Source organism: Humulus lupulus, chromosome 5 (assembly GCF_963169125.1).
Source record: "Humulus lupulus chromosome 5, drHumLupu1.1, whole genome shotgun sequence".
Lineage (NCBI taxonomy): Eukaryota > Viridiplantae > Streptophyta > Magnoliopsida > Rosales > Cannabaceae > Humulus > Humulus lupulus.
The window spans coordinates 235739985-235755846 of record NC_084797.1 but is presented as its reverse complement, the minus strand read 5'-3'; the positions used below and the strand labels follow the sequence as shown (position 1 = coordinate 235755846).

Sequence of the window (15862 nt, the reverse complement as noted above, 5' to 3'; positions counted from 1 at the left end):
ATAATTGATTAGGTAGACTGTAATGCGCATAATTACGATTATGCCTATCATTGTCGTTTGAATGTATTATAATGCATTGTAATTGTTGTTAAGTATGCTGTATGAAACTGTGATTGTCTGTTGTGACTGTGAAGCTTGGTTTATAAACCAGAGATTTATTAGGATGTTAAGTGAGGATCAACTTAATAGTTGAGGGTATATTGGACTTTGGGAGACTTGCCTTATAAGTCGAGAGTCCCAAGGCTTCAACTTATAAGTTGGAGGCACATGGTGGCTTGACTTATAAGTCAAGGGCTTTAAGAACTTAGTTTATAAGCTAAGAATGGTATAATGCACGTGGAGTGCAGGCCACCATGGCTGGGCCACCCTAGGAGTGCGACATGCACTTGACTGGCTCGGATGCCAACAACTTGAAAGAAAGTGCAACATGCACTTGTGTGACTCTATGGTCTCCAGTTTGGTTTTATGAACGCACCAGTTTCAGTTATTACTATTTGATAGTTGTTTTATTCTGTGAACTGTTGATTACATTTTCTTGCTGAGTTTTCTAGCTCACAGGTGCTTTGTGGTGCAGGTAAAGGTAAAGAGAAGCTCAACCAGCCATGAGTCGGAGGGCATTAGCAGTGGTATGTACATATGCAGTCCGCTCGATCACCACAGCCGAGATGCTCAGGGGAACTAGGGTTAAACCCAGCTTTTGCCGCCTAGGTCGGCTTAATATGTAACCTGAGTAGTGTAATTAACTTTTAAACTGACGTTTTTGGGATCCCATGTAAAGAACATGTTTTTTTTTAACTTACTGAAAATGCTTATGAGTTGATCAAAAGTTTTAATACCTAAACATTTAGTGGCTTAATCACATGTTTAGTCCAAATGACTTCTTTAGCAAGTCCAGCACTGGTTTTAAACACACTTGGTAATGGATCCTAATTAGCAGAGCGTTACAATAAAAAAAACTTGCTTGAAGTGACAGGTTTTGTAAACATATCAGCATCATTTTCATCCGTACGAACCTTTTCAACTATCACCTTCGTTTGAGCCATAACATCACGAATGAAATAATACTTGATGCCTATATGTTTACAAAACCTGCCTCCACAATGATTGTCTAATCAAACAGCTCCACATCACAACTGCTTTGCTGAGTTGTAGCCTTCATATTTGATTCACCAAATTCCTTACAAATTTAAAGTTACTTGAATGATCTTCAGAATCGTTTATGGTTTGCTTAAACAATCAGTTTGCAAATAAAAAATATTTACAAATATAACTTCTTATTAAAATCAGTTTATAAATGACTAGTTTTGTTTTCTTTTTTCTTTTTTGTTGAAAGTGTAAATGACTACTTTTAGTTGCCTAAAAATTCACTCTCATTTCTTTACATGTCTTTTCAGTTCTTTTACTTGGAGGAATAGTAGCATCCATATAAATATATATATAGGAATTTTATTAGGTGAGAGCAGTAATTTTGCTCTTACTCGTGAGGACAATTTTTTTACATTTTGATTGGTTGTATGGATAGAATGCATAAGCGTAGAATGGGGTGTGAAGTAGGTTAGTATTTGTTTTAATATTAATTTGTTTTTCTTTTTTCATAAATTACATATCTGATCTATTAGTTTTTTTTCTTGAACAAGAGAATGAGTATCATCTTGTTGGTCTTAAGCTTTGGTGATGGGAGTTCGTTACAACCTCTTGGGGCTGCAAACTAAGTAGTCGTTAATATATATTTTTTTATTACCTTGACTTGTATTTTTTCCTTTAGTTTTAGTCGTAATCTTGAGACTTATATATAGTTGTTTAGTCCCTGGTTTGGGGTTGATTTCAAAAGCTTTGTTCAAGAGAGAGAGGAGAGACTTTTGAGTTCTTTTTTGGCCGAGTTATTGCTGCCTTGGATGTAGGAGAACCTTAGGATTAACCAATTGCTTCATGAAAGTAATAAGTTTAATGATAATAATATAATACTATTTTCATATAAAAATAAATTTTTATTTGTGAGCCATTCCTGTGAAACCCTTTTCAAGTTATATATAATAATAAATGGAACTAAAATGAGATCCGTGGAAGTATGCCGGCAAAATGGTGGAGGAAATCTCAGAGTAACAACCTTATACTAAAAAAAACCCCTTAAATAAACACATCACATTTGATATATCATATAATTTTAAAAATAAAACCATTTAATTGATGCAACTGGGTTGTTACAAATGACAAAAATCAAATGCACTCAAGTGTATTATAAGCAAACAAATGTCAGCCATTTGATTAAAAATCAACGTAGGAGCAAAAGTGGTGCTCTCCCTTGAGAACTACCCTCTATATATATATATATATTTATAGGACAATTTTTTTATAGGGGCTTCACTTTAAACCCTACCGGTGGGGCTTTCAGTGTTCTCGACCCGTGAACAGTTTTCGGCGCGATTTTTTTTATGATCGTGTATATTGTAGCTATTTAGAGCATCCTGCAATTTCAGAAAATTCTGAATAGTTTACAGTACCGAAAACTATGTTCAAATATGTTGCTTTCCACGCGCATAAAAAAATTAGTCACATATACAACAATATGTTTGAACTTAATTTTCGGTACTGTAAACTTGTTCAGAATTTTCTGAAAATTTGCAGGATGCTCTAAATAACTACAATATACACGGTCATAAAAAAAATCGCGCCGAAAACTGTTCACGGTTCTAGAACACTGAGAGCCCCAGCAGTAGGGCTTAAAGTGAAGACCTTGTAGGAGAATTCTATGGTATTTATATATATATATATATATATATATATATATCCAAATGAAGTGAAAAAAAACATGGCTTATCTTGGTATTGGGTGAACACAGTTGCTAGAAGTCACTACATGGTCTCAGCTCAACTCAAATTTGATATGTTATATCCACAATTAGTGTCACACCTATTGGCCTCACACGCATAAGGTGTTGATTGAGCTAAAGTTTAAACTTGAGTTTTATCAAAGTAATATAAGGGCAAGGATTTTACTTCAAGAATCAATGGCACTTACACTGTACTAACCTGCTGTGAAAGCTGATGGTTCTCATCTCGCAACTTAGCGTTCTCTGATTGAAGATTTTGTATTGTACTTCTCAGAGCCTGAAGTTGCTCCTGGACTGATCCAGATGAAGATGATGATTCTTGATTAAACTCGGGACCAGATTTATTCCCCAAAATCCCCAGGCAAATAGCTGCATTCACATGAGATTGTGTGTACATATACATATACTTAAAATAAAATGGAAAAAGAAAAAAGTGATATGAGATTGTGAATATTAATTTTACCTTTAATATGGGAGAGAAACAGTAAGCAACCATTTGAAAATGAATTTAGATCCTCATTGTCAGCTTCAATAAAGTCCATAGTCCCACTCTGGCTTGGTTTGACATTTTCTTCGTGATTTTCTGCAGCAGAGTAGGGTTGTATTTCACTTCCAGTTGGTTCTTGTTCGCGTTCTGTTGCATCAGCAGAGACATTGTTAAGAGTTTCATGGCATCTACTTGGTTCAGGCCAGTTTAAGCTAAGAGGAGGACCTTCTCGTTCTTTTTCAACATAATCTACAGCAGAGTCATTTAAATCAATTATGTTTGATTCATCATCATCTTCTTTTGTATTTTCACCCGGTTCACAACCATTGGAACTAAAGTTGCCAAAGATGTCATCAACATCTTCTTCTTCTTCTACTTCTTCTAGTTTTAATTTCTGATCATTATCAGGTTTAGTTAAGAGACCAAATTGCTGAGCTTCTTCAACATACAACAAGCGGATACCATATGATTTCATTCTACATGAGTGAATAGGTGTTGTGTCATCTTCACCTACTGGACAGATTAAAAATGAGACTCCAGTAATGTTATCATCTTCTTCTTCTATTTCTCGACAAGCAAGAAAGCTTCTGTACTCGTACAACATGAATACGTGGTCTGAATCAAGAATTTCAGCTCTTGTTTTACTTGATGTCTTAGCATATGTAGAAGTAGCCATCTCCAAAATACGACTGGATTTGTGACATTCACCTGACTTAGTCGTCCCTTGAAACTCAATTAGAAATCTTAAACCTTCAAGATAATAGTTGTACTCCTCAAATTCAACTACAAAGCATAGAGCAAAGCCCAAGAAATTGGAATTGTACCAATTCGAAGGTAGTGGGACAACCTCTGAAGAACCTGCAATATAGTTGAACCACTCTAGAATTTCGTTGCCAGGATAGCAAATACAAACATGGCGCCTATAATACTCCTGCAAAGTACACATTTGTCATGAAAATTTACTCTCTAACTTATTAGGATTAAAATTTAACTGAATGAAAAATCTTCAAACTTGTTCACCATTTCCAGAGTTATCCCTCAAAGTCAAATGCAGGGACAACGTTGGGAATGATAGACAAGTTTGAGGATTGTCCATATGATATGATTAACCAATTATATTTATCATATCACACTAGTAAAATATAGTCATACCCCCCAGTTGCCGTCATCTAACCATATTCGAACTGCAATGCAAATAATTCTGAACTGCCCAACAGCTATTATGATGCTGCGTGTGTTATGGTCCAGCTTTAGACAATTCAAAAGTAAGAGGAAATTATTTGTTGCATCTTTAAGTATGGATTGGTCATTAGGCTCTGTGTATTTCCTCCTCGAAAAAGATAGAGTTTCTAATGATGTGCAACCTTGTGCATTTAGAGTTATGTTTATTAGTAGCTCAGGCAAGGATCTCAAGCTTTCACACATTCCCAAGTCCAATTCTCTAAGATTAGGTAGATTTTGAACTAATGAAGAAGGTAGCTCTTTAATAGCTGTTCCAGATAAATAAAGGAAAGCTAATTGCTCCATAGGCTCTAAAATGTCGGGGAAGTTGTCAATTTTAGAGCAACCACTTATATCAAGAAGTAATAGTTGCTTTAACTTGTAAATACAGGTAGGCAGACTTTTCAGCCTTTTGCAATCCCTTAAATAAATCCTATCGAGATAAGCAAGAGTTTCAATTGACGTGGGCAGTTGGTGTATTGCTGTTCCACTCAAATTTAAGTCGCAGAGACTCGTTGGAAGATCTGGTAAATTTTCAAAAGATGAGCAGCCAGAAAGATTAAGTCCAGCCAAGCATTGCGACTGGGAAATGCTTGAAGGAAGACTCTTAAGGCCTTTACAGTTCACAAGAGTCAAATACATGAGTTGGTCCAAGGAACCAATAGATGAAGGCAATTCTTCTATTGGAGTCTCACTTAAATCTATTTCAACCATATTTCCCTTTATTTCTGGAATGTTTTTAAGATTCTGACAGCCCCTAAGTTCAAGTTGTGCGAGACCCGGCCTTAAGTTGGGAGGACTTGTTTGCTTTGCACAATAATTCATATACAAATAAGTAAGCTTTTCAAGATTTTGGAAATGTGATGTAACAGGGAGCAAATTTATGCAATGCTCCAGATTTATCATTTCAAGATTAGAAGATTGAGACAAGTCTGGAATACAGGTCAGGTTCTTGGAGTGACTCAGATCGATAACCTCCAAGTTCGGTAAATGCTGTATATCAAAATAGAAATAGCTCAATTATATGTAGACATTAAAAACAAAAACAAAAAAGTATCATTTTAGGTAGAGCATAGCTCAATTAGATGTATCAAAATAGAAATAGCTCAATTATATGTAGACATTAAAAAATAATTCATTTAAAACGGACATTTAAGTGAAAAATATGAACCTCTAAAGTTTTCGTCAAATTTCAGTGTGAGTATCGAAATTGCATCGAAAAAGCATCGGTTTGGCCAAAAATCAAGTTTTCATGATTACATCGCAAAATAATTGAAAAATCATCGATTTTGCATTAAAAAAACATCAATTTTACATCGAAAACAAATAAAAATGCAAAAAAAAAGATATGGATTATATAACAAAATGGCTATTTTCGAAAAACTTTTTTAATAAATATTTTTCCATTCATTCCTCTTCTCTATATGATTTTTTTGGATAACCGATTTACTTGATTTCTCTGCCTACTTTTGGATCATTGAGTTTTGTCAAGGCTATGGCTTGCACCTAACTTCCTTGATCTTGCTCGGAAGACCAAACAAAATATTCTTATTTATTATTTTGTGTGGGGTTTATACTTTTTTGGACCCTATATTTTTTTTTATTATCTGTTTGGACACTGTGTTTTGATAAATTACTTTTATTTGGACCATGTGTATTGTAAAAACTCGTTCAAATAGACTCCTAAACTCGATTTTGGTCAAAGTTTTTTAAACTAAAATCACAAATAATTCACCGAACTAACAATTCCAAATGAAAGCACAATCATTTTTCCTAATAACTATGTAGTCATATTCAATTTTTTCTTCATCAAAATTGGATCATGGTCTTTTTGAACAATTTTATAAAATACCGAGTCCAAAAAATAATTTTTCAAAACACATAGTCCAAACAAGTGATGGAACAAATCACATGATTTAAAAAGATATAAACTCTTTTGTGTGTGCTAAAAACAAGCACAACACAAGGACATGGGAAAGAGAATTTAAAATACATATTAAAATCAATTAAATTTATGTATTTTTATTTAGTTTTTACTTTAAAATTTATTAGTATATGATTTTAATTAATAAATTATTTAATTACTTACCATTGAGGTCAATTTAATCATAAAAAATTATTTCAAGTGGGACTTACTATTTTAAAAAACAATATCGCGTCAGTTGGTGTAAATATTTAGTGCATAATTTTAATTGATATATCATTATTCTATATTTTATTACAATCATGAAAGTCAAACATATTGTAATTTACTAAAAAAATATGAGGTGAGATTTTTTTGTTTTTTTTTAATATTATCTGCTCATATTTTGTGTTTGAAACTTAAAATTTTGTTTTTTTTATATGGAGAAGTATCAATTTTTTTAATTATAATGAAAATTAGATGATTTTTTATTTTTATTTTTTAGTTTTATGAGGAGTGTAACTAGAAAATAGGTAAGGAGAGAAAAGAAAAAGAAGCACCTTTAATATTTTGTATATGGTGAATCAGTTTAAAATTGTACATTCTCATTGATAAATAATTTTTAAATAATGTTTTATAAATATGTTTTAAATAATTTAAAAAATTAAAAAAGAATTTAGAATATATTTATTTTTACCAAAATTAGTTGAAAAGTATAATTTTAAAGTTATTTATACCACATGCATACAAGGTATTAATTAAATGGATTTATACTTTTTGGACCATGTGTTTTGTCCCATTACTTATTTGGACCTTGTGTTTTGACAAATTACTTTTTGTATTCTATGTTTTGTAAAATAGTTCAAATAGAACCCTAAATCTGATTTTGGTCAAAGTTTTTTCAACTGAAATCACAAATAATTCACCAAACTAACAATTCAGAACAAAAATAAAATCATTCTGCTTAAAAACTGTGTTGTTATATTTAATTTTTTCTTCATCAAAATTGAGTTTAGGGGTCTATTTGAACCATTTTACAAAATATAAGATCCAAAAATGAATTTGTTAAAACATAGGATCCAAATAGGTAATCAGAAAAAATACAGGTTCCAAAATGGTATAAACCCTTAATTAAATACTAGGACATTAATAAGTTGATTCCAAGACAAGCACAAAGATACTGGTTTGTGATAAAAAGATAAAGGTATTTATATATAGGGTTTATACCTTTTTGGACCCTGTATTTTTTTCATTACCTGTTTGGACCCTATGTTTTGATAAATTACTTTTTGAACCCTATGTTTTGTAAAATGATTAAAATAGAACCCTAAACCCGATTTTGGTCAATGTTTTCTCAACTAAAATTACAAATAATTTACCAAACTAACAATTCAGAACAAAAATAAAATCATTCTGCCTAAAAACTGTGTTGTTATATTCAATTTTCTCTTCATCAAAATTGAGTTTAGGGTTCTATTTTAACAATTTTACAAAACATATGGTCAAAAAAGTAATTTGTCAAAACACAGGTTCCAAACAGGTAATGAGACAAAACACATGGTCCAAAAAGATATAAACCCTTATATATATTCCTTGAAATATATATATAGTTTAGATAACAGAAATTCTTGATTTTAACGATTTTTTTATTAACTTTAACGAAATATTATAAATATTTAATGGAATATATCTTTAAAAATAATTAAAAGTATATATTTATTAATTACATTAATATGAATTCAAATATTATAAAATATCATTATTATAGTAATATTTAATATAAGACTACATATTTAATAATTATATTAGTATAAATTTAAATTCAAATGTTATAAAATATCTTTATTATAATAATATATAATACAAAACTAGAAATTTAATAATTATATTAATATAAATTTAAGTGTTATAAAATATTATTATGATAATAATATATAATTCTGATTTTTTACTAATTATATTAATATGAATTCAAATGTTATAAAATATTATTATTATAATAATATTTAATGCTAAATATTTAATACTTATATTAATATAAATTTAAATATTATAAAATATCATTATAACAATAATATATAATATATAATACATAATCTTAATTTTTATTAAAAAAATTATTATTTTTTTAATATGTTTATGTCATTCTTTTATATATAACAATGTTTATTTATTTGAAATTTATATGACAATGATACAAATTGAATAAAAATAATTAATAAATTTTATAAATAAAATTATGCAAATGTCCATTTCACATTGTTTGTATCTAGTATATATAAATTTATAACATTATATAATAAATGTAATTTGCCACTTTTATCCCTCATTTTAATTAAGGTCATCACCAAGTTTAACTTTTATTTTCAAAAAAGTGAAAAAAAAATCTTACTATTCTTCTAAAAAGTGAATTTTTAAAAAAAAAAATAACAAAGAAAACAAAAATACACAGTAAAAATATATTTTTCATTTTTTGTGCATTAATATATTTTAGTAATATTTTGTAGACAACTTATAATTATAATTAATCAAACCTAAAATTAGATAAATAAAAAAACTAAATAACAAATAAAGTTTTTAATTTGTTTTAGTTTTTAAATTTATTTATTTTAAATTTCAAGTTTTGTTAATAAATAAAAAAAACAAAAATCAACTTTGGTGATATGCTCAAAAAAAAATGTAGAGGATCAAAGTAGTAATTTTTTGTTTATTAAAATATATATGTACCTGAACTCCATCCCAAAGTTGTTCCACCTGACTGTTTGGCATTCTAAGTTCAACAAGCTTCTCACGATCGAAACTTGATGGCAAAGTTTTGAGTGGATAATGTTCCCAGTAAAGAAGCCTAAGTGCATCCGGAAGAGATTGAAGACCATGAGGGAAACATAATCTGTCATTGTTGATTCTGTTATCACTATAAATTTTGAGCAATCTAAGATTCTTTGCCTCCAGGAACACATCGGGGCTCAAGTTTAATGCTTTAATCATAGAGATGTCCAAGGATATTCCTTCAACCTCAACTGAGACCTAAAGTAAAGAAGAACGAAATAATGAGCAGGTGTATAAATACATCAAAATTACATTTCAAATGAAGAACTTGTTAGAAATAATATAATAACACAGGAGAACGAAATATATATATTAATATATTTATTTGAAGTACATAAATGCAAAAAATATTATAGAAATAATAAATCAAAGTTGAGGCACACAAACCATCTGCCTGAACGGTGCTAGATGATTTGTGAGCAACAATTTCACAGAATATAACAGCTATCAAGCAGGACAAAAGTACTACTGCGTCTGTTTAAGCGAACTCAAAACAAACATTTTCTCTAGCACCGTTTAGGTACATGGGCAAATCCACTTTAAGAAAAACTTGTTTCGTGTGCCTCGACTTAAATTCATTATTTCTATTATATTTTTGCATTTATGTTATTCAATTAAATATATTAATATATATGTTTAGTTCTTTTCTACTGTATTATTTCTAATAAAACTCACGTTTTTTTTTACCTTATTAGTTTTGAAGACACTGTAGACATCTTGAGGATTCCACAATCTACTACGCTTTCCAGGCTCATTAATGGATTGTTGGAAAACAATTTCCCAGCCCATTTCTTGTACCAAATCATGCATCCAAAGCGAATTTCTGCGCTTCTCAATAGTTATGAGAGACTTATCAACCAGATTATCTATTCTCATGCCAACAAAGGAATCACAACCTTTAAGTATTCCTTCCACGTAACTTCTTTTCTTTCCTTTGAAAAAGCATGAAATGTCAAGAAACACATCTTTTTCTTTTCTAGTGAGACCATCGTAACTTATCTTCAGCACATCATGAATTTTTTCATTGGGGGAATCTTTTAAGTCATCCAGTAAACTTCTCCATTCTCTTGTGCTATTATAACTAAATAGGGAACCCATCAATACTTGAAGAGCTAGTGGAATGCCTTGTGCATACTTTACCGCCCTTATTGATACCTCTTTAAACTCGGCTATTGGAATTTTTTTTCTTAAAGCATTCTTTTCAAAATGTTGGAAAGCTTCATCAAAACTCAGTTCCTCAACTTTGTATATCTCATCAGCTCGATTCTTAAGCAACTTAACATCTCTTGTTGTTATGATGATTCTACTTCCCAACCCAAACCATTCACCATCTCGAGTCAAAAATTCCAATTGCTCCGAATCATCAGCATCGTCAAGAACTATGAGAACCTTCTTATAAAGGAGTCTATCTCTGTCAAAAATGGATAGCATTTTCCTATTTTTATGACTTTCTTCATCCAATAACTCCAAGAAAAGCTTTTTTTGTAAATCATTCTTTTTTCTTCCATGGTCCCATTCTTCTCTGACATTTGAAAGAAAGCAACAACCTTCAAAGTGATGAGAAATTTTGTCAAACACAGCCCGAGCAAGGGTTGTCTTGCCTATACCCCCCATTCCCCAAAGCCCTACCACAACCACTCGATCACAGGACGAGTCAAGGCGTAGCATTGATTCAACTTGCTCCATGCGTTTGTGTATTCCGGCTAGTTCCTTCAAATAATAAGCACTTGAAGAAGACACAGACCTCAGTTTGTTGATAATATCTTCAACAATTGTTTTGGTTAATTGGGATTCAGACCTAACACATATGAACAGTGTTAGAATTGGACTAGGAAGAGAAAGGCCAAAGGATCCCTAGTTATTTGTTATGAGAATTGCTAACGGGCACTACTGTGCTCAACATCAGAGGTGAGCTATTGGTGCAATATAATATCAGCCCCACACATTTGAATTTAAGAGTTTTGCTATTTAACACATTAAGGTGCACAACATTATATGAGGTGACACCACATGATTGGTTAGCGATACCCCATAATACTTATTAAATTCAAATAAATAAGACCCGATATTGGATTGCACCAACAACGATATGTCACTTCTTTGTGGTGTTGGACACCAATGGTGCCATTTAACAATTCTCTGAATTTAATAAATATTATTAGATATCACTAATCAATCATATGATGTCATCTCATGTGTTGCTGATCATCTTAAAGTGTTAAATATCAACACTATTAATCTATTCCCAAAATGTAATATTGTATACAACTATACTAATATTCCCCCAAAATGAACCCTAACTAATGTGACTAATCAATCAACCCTAAATTCTCTAATTTTGGATGCAAAAGTAGCAAGTGTTAGAATATTTATTTATATGGTATATAAATCAATTTGTTACAAATAATTGATTTAATATATCAAATTCAATATTTTATTTATTGATAAAATATTTTAATTAATAGTCAACATTATTTGTTACCCGATTTTGCATATCCCAATTAATTGAGAGAATATCTCAATCTGTAGCAGAGACTCTGATGGTAGGTCTCACTCTATAAATATAGAGTACCGGTCCTCAAGCTCACTGTTCATTCTGACTATCAGTAACTCCATCTAAAAGAGTTAGTGAGAGCTTGGAAGTCTGTGTACTCGTTCTAATTCTTTTTCTTTTGTAGATCTAAAGCTAGATCGAGATTATCAATTGCAATGACTGGAGGTATACAATATTCGATCCTCTATTCGTATATGTTCAATCTATATATAAATTTCGCCTACATGTATAGAATTGTTAATATACCTATATTTGATTTTAATTTAACATTTGGTATCAAGAACCACATTAATCTCCACCTTGTTATTTTTGTATGCATATATACATATATATTTTTATGATTTATATGTACATGTCTTTATATATGTATATGATTTTGATTTTTTTGTTTTCGCAGTGTATATGTATATGTATGTTTATTATAGCCATATACATCAAATTTTTTTTATGTATTTTGGTTGTGTTTTACTGCTTTTGTTGTTGGGTTTATGTGCTTTCTTTATTCCTAACATTTTGTGCATAAAAAACTTATAAAGTATGGTTTGTAAATAATATAGTTTTGGCCGAGAGTTTTAATGCCTCAAAATTTTGGATATTTGTTTCAAAACTAATTTTCATTTTAAGTACCATTAGAAATTCTTAAGATTATCATTTCTAATGATCTATGCATCAAAATCGTGTTTTAAGAAACCAACAACAGTTTTCACACATTCACGAACTTAATAATGGAAAATTTTTATTTTTGATATTACAATCAGTTTTTTCATTGTTATTTAATCAAACTAATGTTATGGATCTCTTTATCTATTAATTTCTATGTAATCTAGGCTTTGAAACGAGTTTTTGGCCGTCGGAATGCTTTTTTCCGACCGGGTTATGAAATCGAGTCGCGTGATCTGTTTGCAAGAAACTGGGTCAAAACGACCCGGATGGCTGAAGAAGACAACAGAAACGACATGTCGTTTCTTGGGTTTATGAAGAAAAACGACTTGTCAACACAGTAAGAAGAAAACGACATGGCATATTTTAAAAAAAAAAAATAAAAAAAAATTGAAGAAAAATTCATAAAAAATCTGAAAATTACATTTTTTTTAATATATTTTTTGAATTTTATTATTTTCTTGATTTTAATACTTATTTAGACAATAAATATCATTTTTAATTTTTTGCCAATTTAATTTAAACATATATTTTTGGTATATTATATATTTGGAAATTAATTAAAATGTGCAATTACTTGTGTATTTATTATATGATTATTTTCTTTTATTAATGCAATATTAAATAATTGTGCTTTTTTTTTTAAGAATGTAATTACATTTATATTTTACAATTAAGTTTGTGCAATTATTTTATTAATTCATCAAATCAATAAATGATTTTATTGTCTTATTTAGCATGAATTTTTCTACCAAGTGTATATATGAAATTATTGTATTTATTTTCCTACATATAAATAATTATGCTAATTTGTATGATTATTTTATTCTAATTCATGCAAAATTTATTAAATTCAAATAAGTGAGACCCGATATTGGATTGTAGCTATATTTCACCTCCTTGTAGTGTTGGACACCAATGATGCCCTTTAACAACTCAATTTAATAAGTATTATTAGATATCGCTAATGAATCATATGATGTCATCTCATGTGTTGTTAACCATCTTAAAGTATCAAATATCAACAATCTTAATCTATAGCTCATTAAAGCTTCAACTTCCAAAATGTAATATTGTATACAGCTATACTAATATTCCCCCAAAATGAACCCTAACCGAATGTGAGTAATCAATCGGCCCTAATTTCCCTAATTTTGGATGCACAAGTAATAAGAAGATAAAATTGAAGATTACCTGATCTGGTGAGTACTCCAACCAGACAAATCGGCAGCTTTCGTCAAAGCATTCCTCCATGCCTGCCCATGAATCTGCAACTCCATCTTATCTTTAAATTGCTGTTCAAGCTCATAAGTCCCCTTTTGTTTCCTCACACACGAAGGATTAACATGGTAAAAAATGGGAACCACTTGCTGCCCAAGAATCTCCTTGCATTCCATAATTTTCACAAGCTCGTCCAAACACCATGAGGAGTCGGCGTAATTTTCCGAGAAAACGATGACAGAAATCTTGGATTGCTCAATTGCTTGAAGCAGCGCAGGTGAGATTTCGTCTCCTCTCTTGAGAGTGACCTCGTCTAAGTAGGTGTAAACTTTTCTGATGCGCAGAGCCTCGAAAAGATGGGTTGTGAAAGCATTGCGAGTGTCCTCACCTCTAAAACTGATGAAAACATCATACTTCGTCTTCACTCTGGTGAAAGTGGTGAATTGTGATGAAAAAGAGGAGGAAGCTACTACTTCCATTGTTAGACTCTTCTACACAAAGATCATCACATCAAAAGCAATTTGCTAAGATGAACTGTGAAACCAGATTGTAGAAATTGGAAAAAAATTCATCATCCCATATAAATTTCATTTAAATAAAAAGTCTTCATACCATGGTTGAGAAAAACTGCATCATATACAATATGATTAATATTTACATATAATAAAATTAAATCGGTATCTTTATATATATAAAACAAAAGTACAACTGTGTTGATTGAGACGTAAATTAATTTATAATGAAGTTGACCTCCGGTAAAGACTTTATTTTTTTTTTTTTTGGACTTTTGAGTCATATTGTTATATTTTCTAAAATAATTTAGGACGTAACTGTTTGGATTTCTGATTATTATGGCTAATAGAAATATAAGGTAAAAAAATGGTAGGATAAGAAGTTCATTGACTAATAACCAGTTATTTCTACGAAAATTGAAAAATAAAACTGGTAATCGGTTATGTTATATTCTTCCAAATTTAAAGACAGTGGTAACTAGTTACAAAATTAACAAAAATGATAACTACTAGTTGTATTTTAGATCTGAATTGAATTCAAAAGAATTATAAAATATATATATTTTCCAATAAAATTGAAGTTATATTTTTTAAAAAGGAAAAATATAATACCAAAATTTAACTGTTTGATTGGGTAGAGAACAATAGTTTTGGAGCCATTCAATAATGGGGTAAAAAAAATAATGAAGCAGTCCTCCCTCCACCATGAAGAATTTAATCTCTGTACAAAAGTTGAGTCCTATTGTTATATTTTCCAATATTTTGACGTAACTGTTTGAATTTCTCAATCATTTTCGCTTACATTAGTTTTAAGAAAAATAGCATGAAAATTAGTAGGATAAGAATGTCCATGGCTGTTGTATAGTAAGCATGGTAAAAGTGTTTGTACTAGATTAGTAACTTTTTATTGTGATATGCCTTCAAAAATTGAAAATTAAAACTAGTAACCTTTTATTGTGTTATGCTTTCCCATATTTAATGAAAATGGTAACCGGTTACTAAATAAATATTAAGAATATTGGTAACTAGTTAATGAGTATTGTATTTTAGATTTAAAGAAATCATAAAAAATTTAAAAACTAATAACTAGTTATTGTTTCGTATCTTTCAGTCGTAACCAGTTAATATATCTTTTTAGTAGAAATTGGTTACCATTGAAAACTTAAAAAATTAGTAACTAGTTACTATATGATATTTTTATACGCATGGTGATAAAAAATATGCATGTGATATTGTTTATTAAAAATAAATAAATAGCAATAAACATATATTGTGAGAAGTGGAGATGAATAGAGGATACAATTATACAAATAATTGAAATAATCAAAATAAAACAAAGCATATATATATATTAGAAATATTGCTTTTATGTTAAACCAAGTCTAGTGTGTCACATTATCTTCTTAAAACAATTACACATCTTCACCGTGTGCTAGAGGATTGGTAACGGCGTTAGCACCTGTTAGGAAAAAATAGATTGCCTTAATGGAAATGGTAAGAAAAATACAGCTCTATGCAATATATTACAAATAAATAATGATTGATTAAAAGGAGTGTTACAACTCTATAACTGAAAATACAAATAAAAGGAGAATGAGATGTAAGATGATAGAAATAGAAAGTATAACTCTATTACAAAATATAC

The 15862-nt window shown here is 30.1% G+C and overlaps 1 protein-coding gene across 4 annotated transcripts in view; it reads right to left on the bottom strand.

The window, feature by feature from the left end:
- Window positions 1–14337, bottom strand: part of LOC133778442 (TMV resistance protein N-like) — a 29461-nt gene extending 15124 nt beyond the window's left edge. For 2 of the 4 annotated variants that reach the window (XM_062218371.1, XM_062218370.1), the window contains exons 1-6: window positions 13679–14337; window positions 9958–11068; window positions 9169–9468; window positions 4470–5531; window positions 3294–4248; window positions 3030–3199 (exon numbers count right to left, since the gene is read on the bottom strand). In XM_062218371.1, the coding sequence (XP_062074355.1) occupies window positions 3030–3199; window positions 3294–4248; window positions 4470–5531; window positions 9169–9468; window positions 9958–11068; window positions 13679–14184 (4104 nt within the window). In that variant the 5' untranslated portion in view covers window positions 14185–14337. Of the gene's footprint in view, window positions 1–3018; window positions 3200–3293; window positions 4249–4469; window positions 5532–9168; window positions 9469–9957; window positions 11069–13678 lie in introns of all 4 variants that reach the window. The other 2 variants (XM_062218372.1, XM_062218373.1) reach the window with 2 other exon arrangements.
- Between the last annotated feature and the right edge of the window lie 1525 nt (window positions 14338–15862).